Source organism: Phacochoerus africanus, chromosome 1 (assembly GCF_016906955.1).
Source record: "Phacochoerus africanus isolate WHEZ1 chromosome 1, ROS_Pafr_v1, whole genome shotgun sequence".
Classification (NCBI taxonomy): Eukaryota; Metazoa; Chordata; class Mammalia; order Artiodactyla; family Suidae; genus Phacochoerus; species Phacochoerus africanus.
Window position 1 is genome coordinate 219,244,249 of NC_062544.1, and position 15,986 is coordinate 219,260,234.

A 15,986-nucleotide genomic window follows, 5' to 3' on the forward strand; every position below is an offset into this window, starting at 1 on the left:
CAGCAACAGACTCTCTCTGCAGAAAAAAAATGCACATATAAACATATGTATTAAATACTATATAATTTCAACAGATTCACAAGCCCTTGAAGCCTATGCATAGATGCTTATGGTATATGAATGAGATATATATAACATACAGAAATGTACTCAAGCCCTCACAGCCACCTGGCATGGGCAGTGCCACCTCTGCTCCTTGCTCCCAGCCCCCTCCCCCTAGGATGTGGCTGGAGCTAGAGTCAGGAGGGCCAAGAATGCTGCAGACCTGGGACTGAGAGCAGCCCTGATGCAGTGAATAATAGCTTTTCAAGTCTGTAATAAAAATGGCCTCCAATAAAACTACCTTGCAAAAAATGGGAAAGAAACAGAATTGAAAAAGTAAAAATGTCGAAGAGGCACAACCTGAAGAATTTGTTGTAGAAAAAGTACTGGACCGACTTGTAGTGAATGGGAAAGTGGAATATTTCCTGAAGTGGAAGGGGTTTACAGATGCAGATGATATTTGGGAACCTGAAGAAAATTTACATCGTCCAGAGTTAAAGCATTTCTTAATTCTCAAAAAGCTTGTAAAGAAAAAAATGGAACAAAAAAGAAAGCCATAATCTGACAGTGAATCTGATGACAGCAAATCAAAGAAAAAAAGAGATGATGCTGATAAACTAAGAGGTTTTGCCAGAGGTCTGGATCTAGAACAAATAATTGGTACCACAGACAGCAGTGGAGAATTAATGTTTCTCATGAAATGGAAAGATTCAGAAGAGGTGGATTTTGGTGCTGGCAAAAGAGGCAAATATAAAGTGTCTTCAAACTGTAATTACTCTTTATGAAGAGAGACTAACTTGGCATTCTTGTCCAAAAGATGAAGCTCAATAATTGCTTGCACTGTTTTTCATATATATGTATCCATATATATAAAATCTGGGTGTTGGGTTTTTTTTATTAGTGTGAAGAAATAACTACATTCTAATGAAAATCAAGTTTGATATATTCATTTTGAGGTAGTATTGGGGAAGTTGTTGGGGTTTTTTGTTTTTTGCATCTGTAGCACTGGTTTTTTGAACAAATAAAAGCTTTCTATAGTTGCTTCCTTTAGTAGAAAAGAACATTTGATACCATGATATATTATTTCCTTTGCATTAGAGAACAGCTTTATTTTTATTTTTTAATTTTTTTCCTCCATTGTAGCTAGTTTATAGTGTTCTGTCAGTTTTCTACTGTACAGCAAAGTGACCCAGTCACACATACATATATACATTCTTTTTCTCACATTATCATGCTCCATCATAAGTGACTAGATACAGTCCCAGTGCTATACAGCAGGATCGCATTGCCTACCCATTCGAAAGTCAATAGTTTGTATCTATTAACCCCAAATTCCCAGTCCCTCCCATGAGAACAGCTTTTTTAAATGTTGGGGAAAATCTCCATAGTCATTGCTCAATCAAAATTTAGAATTTGCATTTAACTCATAAATGCCTAAGGACCATTCTGAGTTTTTCATGTGCGTATACATAAAATACATATGTATGTGGCATGGGGATTTTTTGTTTTGTTTTGGGGTGTTTTTAATACATTACCAAAACAAAAACAGCATTTCACAACCATGCATAAGCCTATGTTTCTGGGATTCCATAATTTTAAGCAATATAAGAAATCATTTCTAGTTAAACTGAAATTTTTTAAGTCTTAACATTTCAAAAAAAATAATTTTGTAATTAATTGGATAACTTAAATATAATGTGAACAATTTAAATTGGACAATATTTAAAGCAGCCTATCAGAATCAGTATCCATATCTACAGTCATATAAATGGAGTTTATATTCAAAACCCTTGAAAGGGAAATTTTGTCGCTACTAACAACCTCCCCACCCAAATGAAAAAACTAGAAAAATTCTAACATGTTTCAATAAGCCAAGTGAGACTTAGTTAAATGGACATTTAAAGGTTCCATTTCTTTACAAGAAGTTGAAATCCCTGTGCTATATTGACTGAAATGCCATGATACATGGAAACCTAATCAGATAGTATGTTGGCAATTGAGGATCTGCAGGAATAAATGTAGTAAACAAACTTTTGCAATCTAAACTTGACCTGCAGGGTTTTTTTTGTTTGCTTTTTGTCTTTTTAGGGCCGCACTTGTAGCACATGGAGCTTTCCAGGCTAGGAGTCTAATTAGAGCTATAGCCGCTGGCCTACACCACAGCCACAGCAATGCGGGATCCGAGCCACATCTGTGACCTACACCACAGCTCGTGTCAACGCTGGATCCTTAACCGAGTGGGGCCAGGGATCGAACCCACAACCTCATGGTTACTAGTCAGGTTCGTTAACCACTGAGCCATGATGGGAACTCCGATTCTGCAAGTTTTTTCTTTACCCCAACCCACTCTTACATGTAGTCTCAGTCTTCTCACTATTTGGGTTACTGGTTCAGCAGAAGGCATGAAAAACAATAGTTTTGTCATAATCAGAGTGTTATTCAACCGTATATTGTTTGCTTTGTTGTAAATATTGGTGAGTAGTGGTCAATAGTTTTATATCCATTTATGTGGAAAAAAATATATTCAAAATATCTGTAGCTTTACTTAATGATAGGTTGGATTTTCTAACCAATAAATCTATTGGAAGTATTCTGAACCTATTCACATTTCTAATTATTTTACTGTTAGAATAAATTTGCTGAATAATCTCCTGTTCATGCTTTCCGTATGTTTCCAAGTATCAAACATATTCTCTAAGTTGCTATGAGTCCACACTAGATAGTTTATTTCTTTTAGTTCTTCTTGGTTTGGAAATCTCACCACTAATTTTATTATGTATTTATTCTCTCTGGATTTTCTTCATCTATGTTATTTTCTTCAGGTTTACAAAATAATTATTAATATCACATAAAGAGTAGAAAAAACATTACCTTCTTTGTCCTCAATACTTTTTCTGTCGCTGTTGAGCACTTTTCTGACTATTTTGGCTGTAGCATCACACAACATCAATATCTTCATTAAAAGCGTCCAAAATTAGGAGTTCCCATTGTGGCTCAGCAGGTTAAGAACCTGACATAGTGTCCGTAAGGACACAGATTTGCTCCCTTCTCTTGCTCAGTGGGTTAAGGATCCAGCACTGACACAAGCTGCAGCATAGGTCGCAGATATGGCTCAGATTCGGTGTTGCTGTGGCTGTGATGTAGGCCAGCTGCTGCAGCTCTGATTTGACCCCTAGCCTGGGAAATTCCATATGCCACAGGTGCAGCCTTAAAAAGAAAAAAAAAAAAAAGTCCACAATTAGTATTATAATTTGGAATTTGAACTAATTCAACTAACTTCAAAACCCACGCCCTTTCCAGTATACCACACTAATCAGAAAACATTAACTGTAAATACAATTTTAATCCTATTTTTCATTAGTGTACTTTCTAATATTTGCTTACACAAAAGCTTAACAACCAGTTTGTTAGGAGTGGCTCCACTGGATGCCTCAGATAATTTTCCTACAGTCACTGCCCAGGAGCTTATCATTTCATGACAGCAAAAAGTGGTGCCATTTACAAACTTAGAAATTTCAGTCTTCATTCCCTTATCTAGATATAAATTGTAAAACTAGTAGTAGCCCAAATCCAAAATTTATTCTCATGGGTGTTATTGCTCAAACTCATCTACTCAGTGAGGCATCTGCTGCTAAGCATTTAGTTTATGACTAATAGAACATCCCATGCTTTCCTATCACATGCCAGACTATCTTTTTGATAGGTTTTATTGCTAAGCCCTGATAAATACTATTTGAAAGTCTAAGTAAATTATATTTATTGGCACTGCTCATACACACATGAATATAACCCTTCAAGAATAATGGTGGAGTTCCTGTCATGGCTCAGCGGTAAGGAATCTGAGTAGTATCCATGAGGACACCGGTTCAATTCCTGGCTCCGCTCAGGGAGTTAAGTATCTGGCACTGCCATGAGCTGTAGTGTAGATCACAGATGTGGCTTGGATCTGGTGTTGCTATGGCTATGGCGCAGGCCAGCATCTGCAGCTCCAATTTGATCCCTAGCCTGGGAACTTCCATATGCCGAGAGTAAGGCCCTAAAAAGACCTAAAAAATAAATAAATAAATAATGGCTAACCTCCACCATGCACCAAATACTGTGCTAGGTATTATCTTATTTAATTCTGAAACTCTGAAATGTAGATATTATTACCATTTTTACATACAATAAAACTGAGGCTAAGAGGTTAGAGAATGTTCCCAAAGTTACATTATGTATCTAAGTGGTGGAGGCCAGAATTCACAACCAGGTTTTTCCAAAGCCTCAGCAAATGAATAATCACCATTACCCAAGTACCTAAAGATAGAATACTACTTTCTCCCAGGTAACACTGATTTGAGTGTTTGTTATAAATTAGGTCCACCCTGAAAGGGATTAAGAGGTACAAACCTCCAGTGATATAATAAATTATAAGGTTATCATATACAGCATAAGGAACATGGTCAATGATATTGTAACAACTTTGTATGGAGACAGATGGTTACTAAACATATCATGGTGATCATTACATAATGCATGCAAATGCCAAATCATCATGTAGTACACCTGAAACGAAGATAATATTGCATGTCAACTATGCTTCAACAAATAATGTCATGTTAAAATATATTTAACCATCCTTACAAATTATCATTTGTATCTTCAGAGCCTTACTTGTTAAAAAGATTATAAAGATATTTACATTTAGTGAATGAATGAAAGCTGGGACCATTATGTAAAATTGCTACTGAAAAAACTGTATTTTTCACATACCTATCAATTTAGGGGCATTTCATAATTTTAATAAAAAAGATACACTGGTTGAATTTATTGCTTCATTATAGATAAATGAGCTCAGCAACTTAAAGTGAATTGTCTAAAGCTGCAAAGTAAATAGAAAAGTTGAAATTAATATATGTATTTGTGTTCTACTTCATTACGAAGCTTAAACATGAATATATTTTTTAAACAATAGAAACAAGTTATTTTTCAATCTTCGTGAGGAAAAATATATCTTTATATGTAATGCTGACAATTAAAATAAAAATAAACTTTTGTTTGCAATTAGAAATGTACACTTTTTTAAAAATAAAAAACTAATTAGGTTCACCTGCCCTGTATGAAAGTCAGATCTTCCATCCCTCACTCACTCTGGTAAAATGAACCTATCCTCAAGGACAATGACTGGTTTTATTTTAATAAATCTAGAAAGGTTCTGTCTGTTTCAAAAAGAAGACTAAAACTAAGGGTTGAAAACCTTTCTAATGTCTGCCACAGGACTAGAAGTGTGTTCAAACATCTAGGTTTATTGTGGTTATTGTTGTTGTTTTGTTTATTTTCATTCTTGTAATTGCATCATCCAATTCTCTAATTCTGAAGATACAATTCCACCATTTGGGAAATTTTTATAAATAAAAGGCTTTGAAGCACCTATAAAGTGTTTTTCAAAGGCTATTTGTTATTTATTTATTTGGGGGCTCACCCTTAAAAAGAGACCTTATACCCAAGTTATATGAAAAAATATTCTCAAGCAAATTTGTATAATCTAAAACCTTGTAGTTAAAAAAAAAAAAAACTAATACTAAGACTAATGCATACCTGAGAAAGAAGAGGAAAGGAGAGGGAAGATATTATGTGAGAGAAAGGCATGGAGAAACCAGATAAGAACTATATCATACTTTTGGAAAATGGGACTGAAGCAGAGAAACTGCACAGCTGTCTCACTGTGGTAAGCCTTGGACCACAAATTATGATAAAGAATAAACAAGGTACACAAAGATCTGTCTGCACATATCTCCTCTGTTTACTCTATCAATTGGATATTAATTCTGCTTAATAAAACCCCTCTTAAAAATGTAAATATAGCCTTAGAGAGTTTAACCTATTGGTTCTTCAAACCTTTACTGTGAGTTAGTATAATTAGATTGTGTACAACTTAAGTAAACTTTTGGAAAACGTGAGTTTTAATTGAGTGTTCTAATTGAAACATGAAACACTTCAGAAAAAAACAGCAACAACAACAACAAAGATCTCTGAGCAGTCTAAAGACAGAATGAGAAAGGTGGAGGGATGAGACTAAGGAAGGGCAGGGCTAGGAAGAGGAAGTGAAAAAATACCTACTTTACAATTTTGCCACAGAAAAATAAGAGGTTTATGGTTCGATGATCTCAAAGGTTCCTTCCCACTCTGTAATTCTATGAGGACTATTATGTAAAGAATGAATGTTTTACATACCAAATCATAATATACTATCTTTTCCTTTCTGGAATCTAAACCATCCAACTATTAAAGTAAAAGAGCTCCAATTTCTACCTCAACAACATGAAAGAGAAATATATCAAAACTACTTCCCCAGGACAAACAAAAGGAGAAATCATAAGCAGTAAATGTCTTTCTAGTATATTAATAACACACCCTTCAAAACTTTGATAGTATTTGAAAACTGATTGAATGAATTTGGGGGTCCAAAAGAGACACAGATTATTAGAATGATCCAGAATCTCTCTCCAGGAACACACTAAATAACACCCTCATCAGTCAGAGACATCAAAAATGAAGACAGGAAAGAACATTTCCCCACCAACCTCAAGGCATTCTCCTCCTCCTGCATAATAATAGTTCAGCCCTTGCCCTCTTCCATTTGTCACCTTATTACAGTTGTCGCTTGAATAACACGGGTCTGAACTGCGCAGGTCCAGTTATACGTGGGTTTTTTTTTTCAATAAATAGTTTATATTTTCATCTTCAGATCTTTAACGTAGCGTGGGGAAATGCTTGTGTCTGATTAGAGATCACAACACATGTAATTAAAAGAACTAGGTTAAGAGTCCTGATTCTACCCAAAAGGTTTCAGCTTCTTAGGTGACTCCGGTATCAATTCCTTCGTTTTTGAGGCAGAGATAGGAGTACGTGGATATTGCACTGCTTGGGGTCGACGCCCCTATTCCCTGCTTTGTTCAAGGGTCTACTGAATTTTCCTTTCCACCTCTGCATGATCCGCCAGTTACGTCTCTCTCCATCCATAGTCACCCCGCAGCCTTTCTCCACAAGTGGCCCTTCCTACCTGTTGGTCTCACTTAAATCTCTCTGCCCAGAATTACCCACACCTGCTCCACCCATGTGTTTGCACCGACACCTCCGGACTCGGGGTATGGCAGTGGGCTGCGCTGGGCACCCCATTCTCCCACAGAGTCAGCAGTCTGTGCGAACACGACTTGGAGAGGGTTGTTCTTTCGCACCCCCATACCCAGAGCTTCCCCTTTTCCCCCGGGGTCGTCCTCACTCACAGCGCACAGTGTGGAAGGCGCAGCGCGGCTGCTTCTCAAAACTCTCGCCTAACTTGAGAACCCGCTCGCGGCTGTCAATACGCGAGGGTCCCCCTGCTCCATTCATTATTCTCCTCGGTCTCTGAACTGCCTCCGCCACCAGCGCTCACCACCAGCTGCCAACTCAGCCTGAAACATCTGCACTTGCAGCCGCCGACGCAACCAAAAAAGACTCCGCCCCGCGCCGGGGGAGCGTGGCCCCCACTGGATGCCTCTCGCGTGTTGATTGGCTGCCTCCTTAGGAGTGCCCGCCCCTTGGCCCCGAGGCTCCGGGTCCCGCCGCCGAGCCCCTCCCCCTTCTCACGTTGGGACGTACGCAGCCCCGGGAGGCTGTGGTTCTGAGGTGCACGGCAGGAGCTGTGTGCTGCTGAGGAGGAACGCGAAACGGAGCGAGGTAGCCTACGTGAGGCGGCGGCTAGGGAAGGAGAATGTCCAGGGTGCCGGGAGGCCTGGACTCCAAGCTTATGGGCCAAGTGACCCGGCTTGCAGGAGCTCTAAAAGGAGAATCGGCCTGCTCCACGCCTTTCTGTGGAGATCTGGTGTGGAAACTGAGGCGGGGGAGGGGCGGAACCTGGGCTCCAGGCGCGGCGTCATGCCCGAGGCCTGGTAGCGCCGAAGCTGGATCTAGAATCCTGAGTAAAGGAACCAGTGCCCACCCAGCCGTGGTCCTTGGATCTGACTGGAGGCGACGCCGTTACCTCAGCAAGAGTTTTCTGACCTTATCTTCCAGAGAAGGGTCCCAATGGTCAGGTCCCAGAGGGGAGTAGGGGTCGGGGGTTGGAGGGAGTGGAAAAAGAGTTCAGAGTTAGGAACTACAGATGTTTAGGATCCCTTGCGGCTGGATTGCATTCGGTTGCCTTCGTTTATTTTCTTCACAGTGATGCGTGCAGGCGGTAACGACACGGCCCCGAAAGACAAGATTCCCAAAAGATCAGGGCCAGAGCTTTTGCTCTGGCTACAGGGTGATAACATTAATAATTGAAAAATAATTTGTCTTTTTTTTTTTAATCTGTCAAAAGTTCGTGAGTTTAAGGGTAGAGATGAGAGAAGTGCTGTATGAGAAGAGAAACACTCAAGAGAAAGTTCACAAATGGTTGCCATAACACTGGTGGTTTTTCAGGGTAATTGTATAATCAGACTACTCTTTAGTTAACTTATTCCTTTGCCAAATTTATTATTCCAGGCAAGTAGATAAATGTGTCCCCCTCAACCTATCTGCTTGTGTAAATTCTACTCTTTTAAGCATACTAAGGCTGTTTCCTGTGGTAGTTAAGCACCTGAGTTCTGGAGCCAGAATCTTTTATGAGTTTGAACCTCAGCTTCATGCTCTACATTGTGACCTTGTGCAAACCAAAGTAAGTATGTTTGTCATTAAAATTAGGGGAAAAGGTAGTACTTACACCTTAGAGTTGTTGAGGGGATTAAATTAGTTAATGCCTGAAAGCATTTTAAACAATTCATGGCATCCAGTAAACGTTCTCCAAATGGTTATTGTTTTTGAGACTTTACTGTCATGAAACGCTTTAGGACCACTCTTGGTGGCTGCCTTCTCTTCCAAATTTTGAATTACTCTAGGAGGTAGGAATTATTATTTTGTTTACTTTATAGAAAATGGCATAAGCCCAGTCCTTTGACTCTCTTTATTCTTATCAGCTCTGTCATCCGTCTGGCATTTAACGTATTTTACATAATAATTGTATTTACGTATGTGTATGTATGGATGTTGTGTATACTTTTCTTTCCTGACCAGAACATGATGAGGAAATCTGTCCTATGTAAAAGCTTTGTGACCCTTGCATCTAACGAAGGACACTACACGTGTTTGGTGATGTTTCAGTGATGTTTTGTTATGTCAGAGGGCAAGAACAGTGTTTTAAGCCTATTTTACCTTAAGGCTTTCAAACAGAAATCTGAGCTTCCCATTTTATAACCAGGAGAAAAGTAGAGCATCAAGAAATTGAGATTTTGGACACCCAAAATTTGTGCTTTTATTCATTCTTTCAATAATATATAAGTACATACCACTTGCCAAGCACTTGTCTAGCCTTTGGGTGGGTTAAGGATCCAGCATTGCTGTGAGCTGTGTTGTAGGTCGAAAACGTGGCTTGGATCCCAAGTTGCTGTTGCTGTGGCATTTGCTGTGGCATAGGTCAGCATCTGTGGCTCCCATTCAACCCCTAGCTTGGGAACTTCCATATGCCACAGGTGGGTGTGGCCCTCAGAAGACCAAAAAAAAAAAGGCAAATTCCTGAGGTAATTTATCATAAACAGAAACAGCAGAAGCAATCTGAAATGTCCCTTGGCTATATTTTATATTTAGTTAATTAATCTATTTGTCTACACCTGGGCTAATACAACATAGTTCCTTTAAATACACATTTAAAGAAAATACACATTCTTGAAGCTTTTCAAGAAGGCAAAACTTATATACCACCCTTGATTTAGAGTGTCTAAGACTGCTTAGTAAAAGGAAATGGACTTTTTGTTTGTTTGTTTTTTGCTTTTTAGGGCTGCATCCGGGGCACATGGAAGTTCCCAGGCTAAGGAGCCAAATTGGAGCTACAGCTGCCGCCCTATGCCACAGCCACAGCCACATGGGTTCTGAGCTGGTCTGCAACCTACACCACAGCTCACAGCAATGCTGAATTCTTTTTTTTTTTTCTTCATTTTTTTAATTACTCAAATGAATTTATCACATCTGTAGTTGTATAATGATTATAGCAATCTGATTTCACAGGATTTCCATCCCATGGCCCAAGCACATCCCCCCACCCCCCAAACTGTCTCCTCTAGAGACCATAAGTTTTTCAGTGTCTGTGAGTCAGCATCTGTTCTGCAAAGAAATTCAGTCTGTCCTTTTTTCAGATTCCACATGTCAGTGAAAGCATTTGATGTTGGTGTCTCATTGTATGGCTGACTTCACTTCGCATGATCATTTCTAGGTCCATCCATATTGCTAAAAATGCCAGTATTTTGTTCTTTTTAATGGCTGAGTAATATACCATTGTGTATATGTACCACATCTTCTTGATCCACTCCTCTGTCGATGGACATTTAGGTAGTTTCCATGTCTTGGCTATTGTAAATAGTGCTGCAATGAACATTGGAGTACATGTGTCTTTTCGAGTCATGGTTTTCTCTGGATAGATGCCCAGGAGCAGGATTACTGGATCGAATGGTAGTTCTATTTTTAGTTTTCTGAGGAATCTCCATACCACTTTCCACAGTGGTTGCACCAATTTACAATCCCACCACCAGTGTAATAGGGTTCCTTTCTCTCCACACCCTCTCCAGCACTTATTGTTTGTGGCCATTCTGGCTGGTGTCAGGTAGTACCTCATAGTGGTTTTGATTTGCATTTCTCTAATAATGAGTGATGTTGAACATCTTTTCATATGTTTCTTGGCCATCTGTATGTCTTCTTTGGAGACCTGTCTGTTTAGATCTTCTGCCCATTGTTTGATGGGGTTGTTTTTTTGGTATGGAGCTGCAGAAGGTGTTTATAAATTTTGGAGATGAATCCCTTTGTCAGTTGATGCACTGGCAATGATGTTCTCCCATTCTGTGCGTTGTCTTTTTGTTTTGTTGAGGGTTTCCTTTGCCGTGCAGAAACTTTTAAGCTTGATTAGGTCCCATTTGTTTCTTTTTGTTTTTGCTGTCATTACTCTAGGAGGTGGATCTGAGAAGATGCTGCTGTCGTTTATGTCAGAGAGTGTTTGGCCTATGTGTTCCTCTAAGAGTTTTATAGAGTCTGGTCTTATATCTAGGTCTTTCATCCATTTGGAGTTTATTTTTGTGTATAGTGTTAGGGAGTGTTCTAATTTCCTTCTTTTCCCTGTGGCTGTCCAGTTTTCCCAGCACCACTTATTGAACAAGCTGTCCTTTCTCCATTGTGTGTTCTGGCCTCCTTGGTCATAGATGTAGGAGCGTGGGTTGTATTCTGGGCTTTCTATCCTGTTCCACTGACCTCTACTTCTGTCTTTGTGCCAGTACCATATGCTTTTGATGATCGTTGCTTTGTAGTAGAGTCTGAAGTCCGGGAGCCTGATTCCTCCAGCTCCATTTTTCTTTTTCAGGATGTCTTTGGCTATTCTGGGTCTTTTGTGCTTCCAAACAAACTTTGACATATTTTGTTCGAGTTCTTTGAAAAATGTCCTTGGTAATTTGATAGAGATTGCATTGGATCTGTAGATTGCCTTAGGTAGTATAGTCATTTTTATAATATTAACTCTTCCAACCCACAAGCATGATACGTCTTTCCATCTATTTGTGTCATCTTTGATTTCTTTCATCAGTGTCTTATAGTTTTTAGAGTACAGGTCTTTTGTCTCTTTAGGTAGATTTCCTCCTAGGTATTTTATTCTTTTGGATGCAATGGTAAATGGGATTGCTTCCCTAATTTCTTTTTCTGCTCTTTCATTGTTAGTGTATAGAAATGCCGTCAATTTCTGTGTATTAATTTTGTATCCTGCGACAAGCTAACTTTACATCTAAAGCAGCTCAAGAGAGAAGAACAGACAAGACCTAAAGTTAGTAGAAGGAAAGAATTCATAAAGGTCAGAGCAGAAATAGATGAAATAGAAACAAAGAAAACCATAGAAAAGATCAATGAAACGAAAAGCTGGTTCTTTTAAAAGATCAACAAAATTGATAAACCCCTAGCCAGACTTATCAAGCAAAAAAGAGAGAGGACTCAAATCAATAAAATTAGAAATGAAAAAGGAGAAGTAACAACAGACAACACAGAAATACAAAGGATCATAAGAGACTGCTAAATGCTGGATTCTTAACCCACTGATCGGGGCCAGCAATCGAACCTGCATCCTCATGGATACTAGTCAGTTTCCTTAGCGCTGAGCCATGGCAGGAACTCCCAACCTCAGGAATTTATGACAACTATGTGAATTTGTTCTTTTTTCACCAATGTGTAACTTCATCTAACTATAAAAATTTAATTAGCTTCCTTTCTTACATCATTTACGAATATATCTTACATGTGAGGATTGAAGATATAAAGTTGTAAGTAAATGAAGATACAAGAAACAAAACCGTAAAAAAACAGTAGAAAAAAATATGAGGAGTTCCCATCGTGGCGCAGTGGTTAACGAATCCGACTAAGAACCATGAGGTTGCGGGTTCGATCCCTGCCCTTGCTCAGTGGGTTAACGATCCGGCGTTGCCGTGAGCTGTGGTGTAGGTTGCAGACGCGGCTCGGATCCTGCGTTGCTGTGGTTCTGGCGTAGGCCGGTGGCTACAGCTCCGATTCAACCCCTAGCCTGGGAACCTCCATATGCCGCGAGAGCGGCCCAAAGAAATAGCAAAAAAAGACAAAAAAAAGAAAAAAATATGAGAATATATTTTAGCTTTTAGTGTAGGGAGGACCTTTCTAAGCATGACACCAAAGGTAGGAAGTAAAGGTTGTTATACTTGACTACATAAAAATTGGAAAACTATGGTAAATCCATAATCAAACTTTAAAAAATAAATGTCAGATGAGAAGGTTTTATAGTCAATATAGAAGATAAAGTATATGAAAAGCTTAAAGCTTCTATAAAAGTAAGAAAAGCCATAGAAAAATTGAGGGATGTTAATAGACAATATATAAAAGAAATGGCCAGTGAACATGGAATGTGTCTCACCTCTTTAATAATCGAAGAAATAGAAATTAAAACAAGATGATACCATTTTTCAACCAGCAGATTGGCAAAAATGAAAAATATAATGTACTAGTGAAGATATAGTAAAGTGAACACCCTCATATTGCTGTTGCTGAAAATATAAACACCCATTGTGGAGAAAACTTTTATATCTAGTCAAAAATTTGAAGATGTATATATCCTGCCTCCCAGTCGTCATCTGACTTTAAGGGAAATTCATCCTACAAAGTATTTCCATGAGTAAAGACATGTATCTTAATATTCATTGCAGCATTGTTTGTAATAGCACATGCTCTGAATGACTTCCAATAGAGATAATGTTTAAATATATATATATATATATATATATATATATTTGTCTTTTTGCCATCTCTTGCGACGTATGGAGGTTCCCAGGCTAGGGGTCAAATCAGAGCCATAGCGGCCAGCCTATGCCAGAGCCACAGCAATGAGGGATCTAAGCCGCATCTGCACCCTACACCACAGCTCCTCACGGCAACGCCCAATCCCCAACCCACTGAGCAAGGCCAGGGATTGAACCCGCAACCTCATGGTTCCCAGTCGGATTCGTTAACCACTGCGCCACGACGGGAACTGCCTGTTTAAGTAGGTTTTGGTGCACTCTTTCTTACAAAGGAAGCATAGCATAATACATCTGTTGGAAAGAATGAGATAACTATATCCACTCTCTTACAAAATCATATGCCTACTATGCACCAAGATTTGTGCTGGCCTTTCTTTAAAAATATTTCCAGAAAGCTTGTTTATTGGTGATTCATATTTTACTAATAAGGAATGATTTTTGTCTTTTGTCCTTTTAGGGCCTCACCTGTGGCATATGGAGATTCCCAGGTTAGGGGTCAAATTAGAGCTGTAGCCACTGGCCTACACCACAGCCACAGCAACGTCAGATCCAAGCCACACCTGCAACCTACACCTCAGCACATAGCATCGCTGGATCCTTAACCCACTGGGCGAGGACAGGGATTGAATATGTGTCTTCATGGATGCTAGTCAGATTCGGTTCCACTGAGCCACAATGGGAACTCCAAGGAATAATTTTTGGATGACTGTATTACAGCCAACTCTTCAACAGAAAGGATGAATTGTGGTACCAGTTATGATGAATAATAGCTTAAAAAGTGAGAAGTAGGTCATTTGGGAATATATTTTGTGTTTTTCATTCTTTTACATGGGAGGGCATATAATGAATATTATAATTAAAATTGGAGTCAGATTGATGTGGATTTGCATAATGACTCCACTCCAAGCTGGTAGGACCATGTCAAGTTTCTTAACTCCTTCAAGCTTTACTTTTTTTAATCTATAAAGTGGAGATGATTACAGGCTCTATCTCCTAGTCCTTTTGTGAGGACTAAATAAAATAATGTATATGAAAGCATTTAGCATAGTACTTAGTTCATAGTAATTGAATATAGGTTAGCTTTTATTAGTTATAAGTAAAGATCATACTTTTAAGAAATGATATCTTTGAGTTTGAGTGCCTTAAATTCAAACTTTTTTGTGTAAAGAAAAGTTTTAGCAACAAATTGAATTGGGATGTGGATTTAAAAAAAAATTAAGACAATTGGTTTTATTTACTATGCTATTGATAAACAAGCTCTAGTTATCTTAAAACATTTTAGAGTTGTGTGTTGGGGAATCCCCAAGACCAACTCCAGCTTAAGTGATTTGCTAGGAGGCTCCTCGTTCTTAAGATATAATCACACTCATGGCTATGATTTATTGCAATGATAGGCTACAAAGCAAAATTGGCAAAGGGAAAAGGCACATGAGGTGAAATTCGGAGGGAAACAGGTGCAAAGTTGCTAGTGTCCTCTCGCATTGGAGGCACATAGAACATGCTTCATTCCTCCTGCAATGAATTATAATAACTTGTTGAAGTGTTGTCTACTAGGGGAGCTCACTAGAGACTTAGTGACCAGAGTCTTTATTGGAGGATGGTCATGTAGGCATCCTCTGCTACCACATACCAGAATTCTAAACTTCAGGAAAGAAAGCCAGTGTTCAGTATTCATACATTGTTTTTACAAACAGTTTAGGCCCAGTGGGCCACTCTTATTAGGAAATTGGTGGAAACCCTCCTGAAATCAAAGTTCCTAGATACCAGCCAAGGCCCGGCCTTATAAGGAGACGTTTAAAAAGGATTAACAGTCTTGGGCCTGTGTTAGCTCTTTTCTGCACACACAGTTTCTCTTTTACGATAAAAGAAAGTTAACTCTAATGTAAGATTGTTGGACAGATTAGAGAGAATGAATGTGAAGCACCAAGCACAATTTCTTACTCTTAGTGCCCAATAAAGAGTATCTACTGTAGCTGTTATGGTAAGGTGTAAGGGTCTATAGCTCTTTTCAAGATACGCTAATTAGAAAAATCAGAATAAATGAGAAGAATCTACATTTCACTTCTCAAAACAAGCAGAGCTGTTTTCATTTATATATATATATATATATATATATATATATATTTTTTTTTTTTTTTTTTAATTTTGTTTTTGGCTGTGGCATGCAATGGCTTGATGTGGCATCTCAGTTCCCAGACAAGGGATTGAACCCAGGCCACGATGGTGAAAGTGCTGAATTCTGACCACTGGACAACCAGGGAATTCCTTCATTTATATTTCAAATGTTATTTAGAGGGTAAATATTTTAGGGCTATTTGACCTTTATTTTTCCGATTTTGTTAAAATATAGGTGATATGAGAAATGAAGCCTACAGGTACAGACCCGAGGATCTTATCTCTAGCTGCTGAAGTTGCAAAAAGTCCTGAGCAGAATGTCCCTGTTATACTGTTGAAGTTAAAAGGTAGGGAAATCCTTTTATGATTGGCTGATACTGTTTAAGCAACAATACAATTCCATCAGAGAGAGGCACAGTTTTAGAATTTGTTTTTAATTTTGACAGTGAAAGTTTTGATAAAGCAGTGATTTCTTTTTCCTTTTTAATGTAGTTTTAGCTATTC

The 15,986-nt window shown here is 38.6% G+C and overlaps 2 protein-coding genes and 1 pseudogene across 5 annotated transcripts in view; 2 read left to right on the forward strand and 1 right to left on the reverse strand.

Moving 5' to 3' along the window:
* The window catches only part of EAF2 (ELL associated factor 2), a 47,528-nt gene extending 40,011 nt beyond the window's left edge, over positions 1-7,517 (reverse strand). For 2 of the 3 annotated variants that reach the window (XM_047791174.1, XM_047791192.1), the window contains exon 1: positions 7,308-7,517. In XM_047791174.1, the coding sequence (XP_047647130.1) occupies positions 7,308-7,413 (106 nt within the window). In that variant the 5' untranslated portion in view covers positions 7,414-7,517. The remainder of the gene's footprint in view (positions 1-7,307) is intronic. The other variant, XM_047791183.1, reaches the window with a different exon arrangement.
* Positions 324-873, forward strand: LOC125133123 (chromobox protein homolog 3-like; annotated as a pseudogene).
* Positions 7,518-7,648: 131 nt separating the features above from the next.
* Positions 7,649-15,986, forward strand: part of IQCB1 (IQ motif containing B1) — a 59,680-nt gene continuing 51,342 nt past the window's right edge. For both annotated transcript variants that reach the window (XM_047791218.1, XM_047791226.1), the window contains exons 1-2: positions 7,649-7,740; positions 15,718-15,829. In XM_047791218.1, the coding sequence (XP_047647174.1) occupies positions 15,730-15,829 (100 nt within the window). In that variant the 5' untranslated portion in view covers positions 7,649-7,740; positions 15,718-15,729. The remainder of the gene's footprint in view (positions 7,741-15,717; positions 15,830-15,986) is intronic.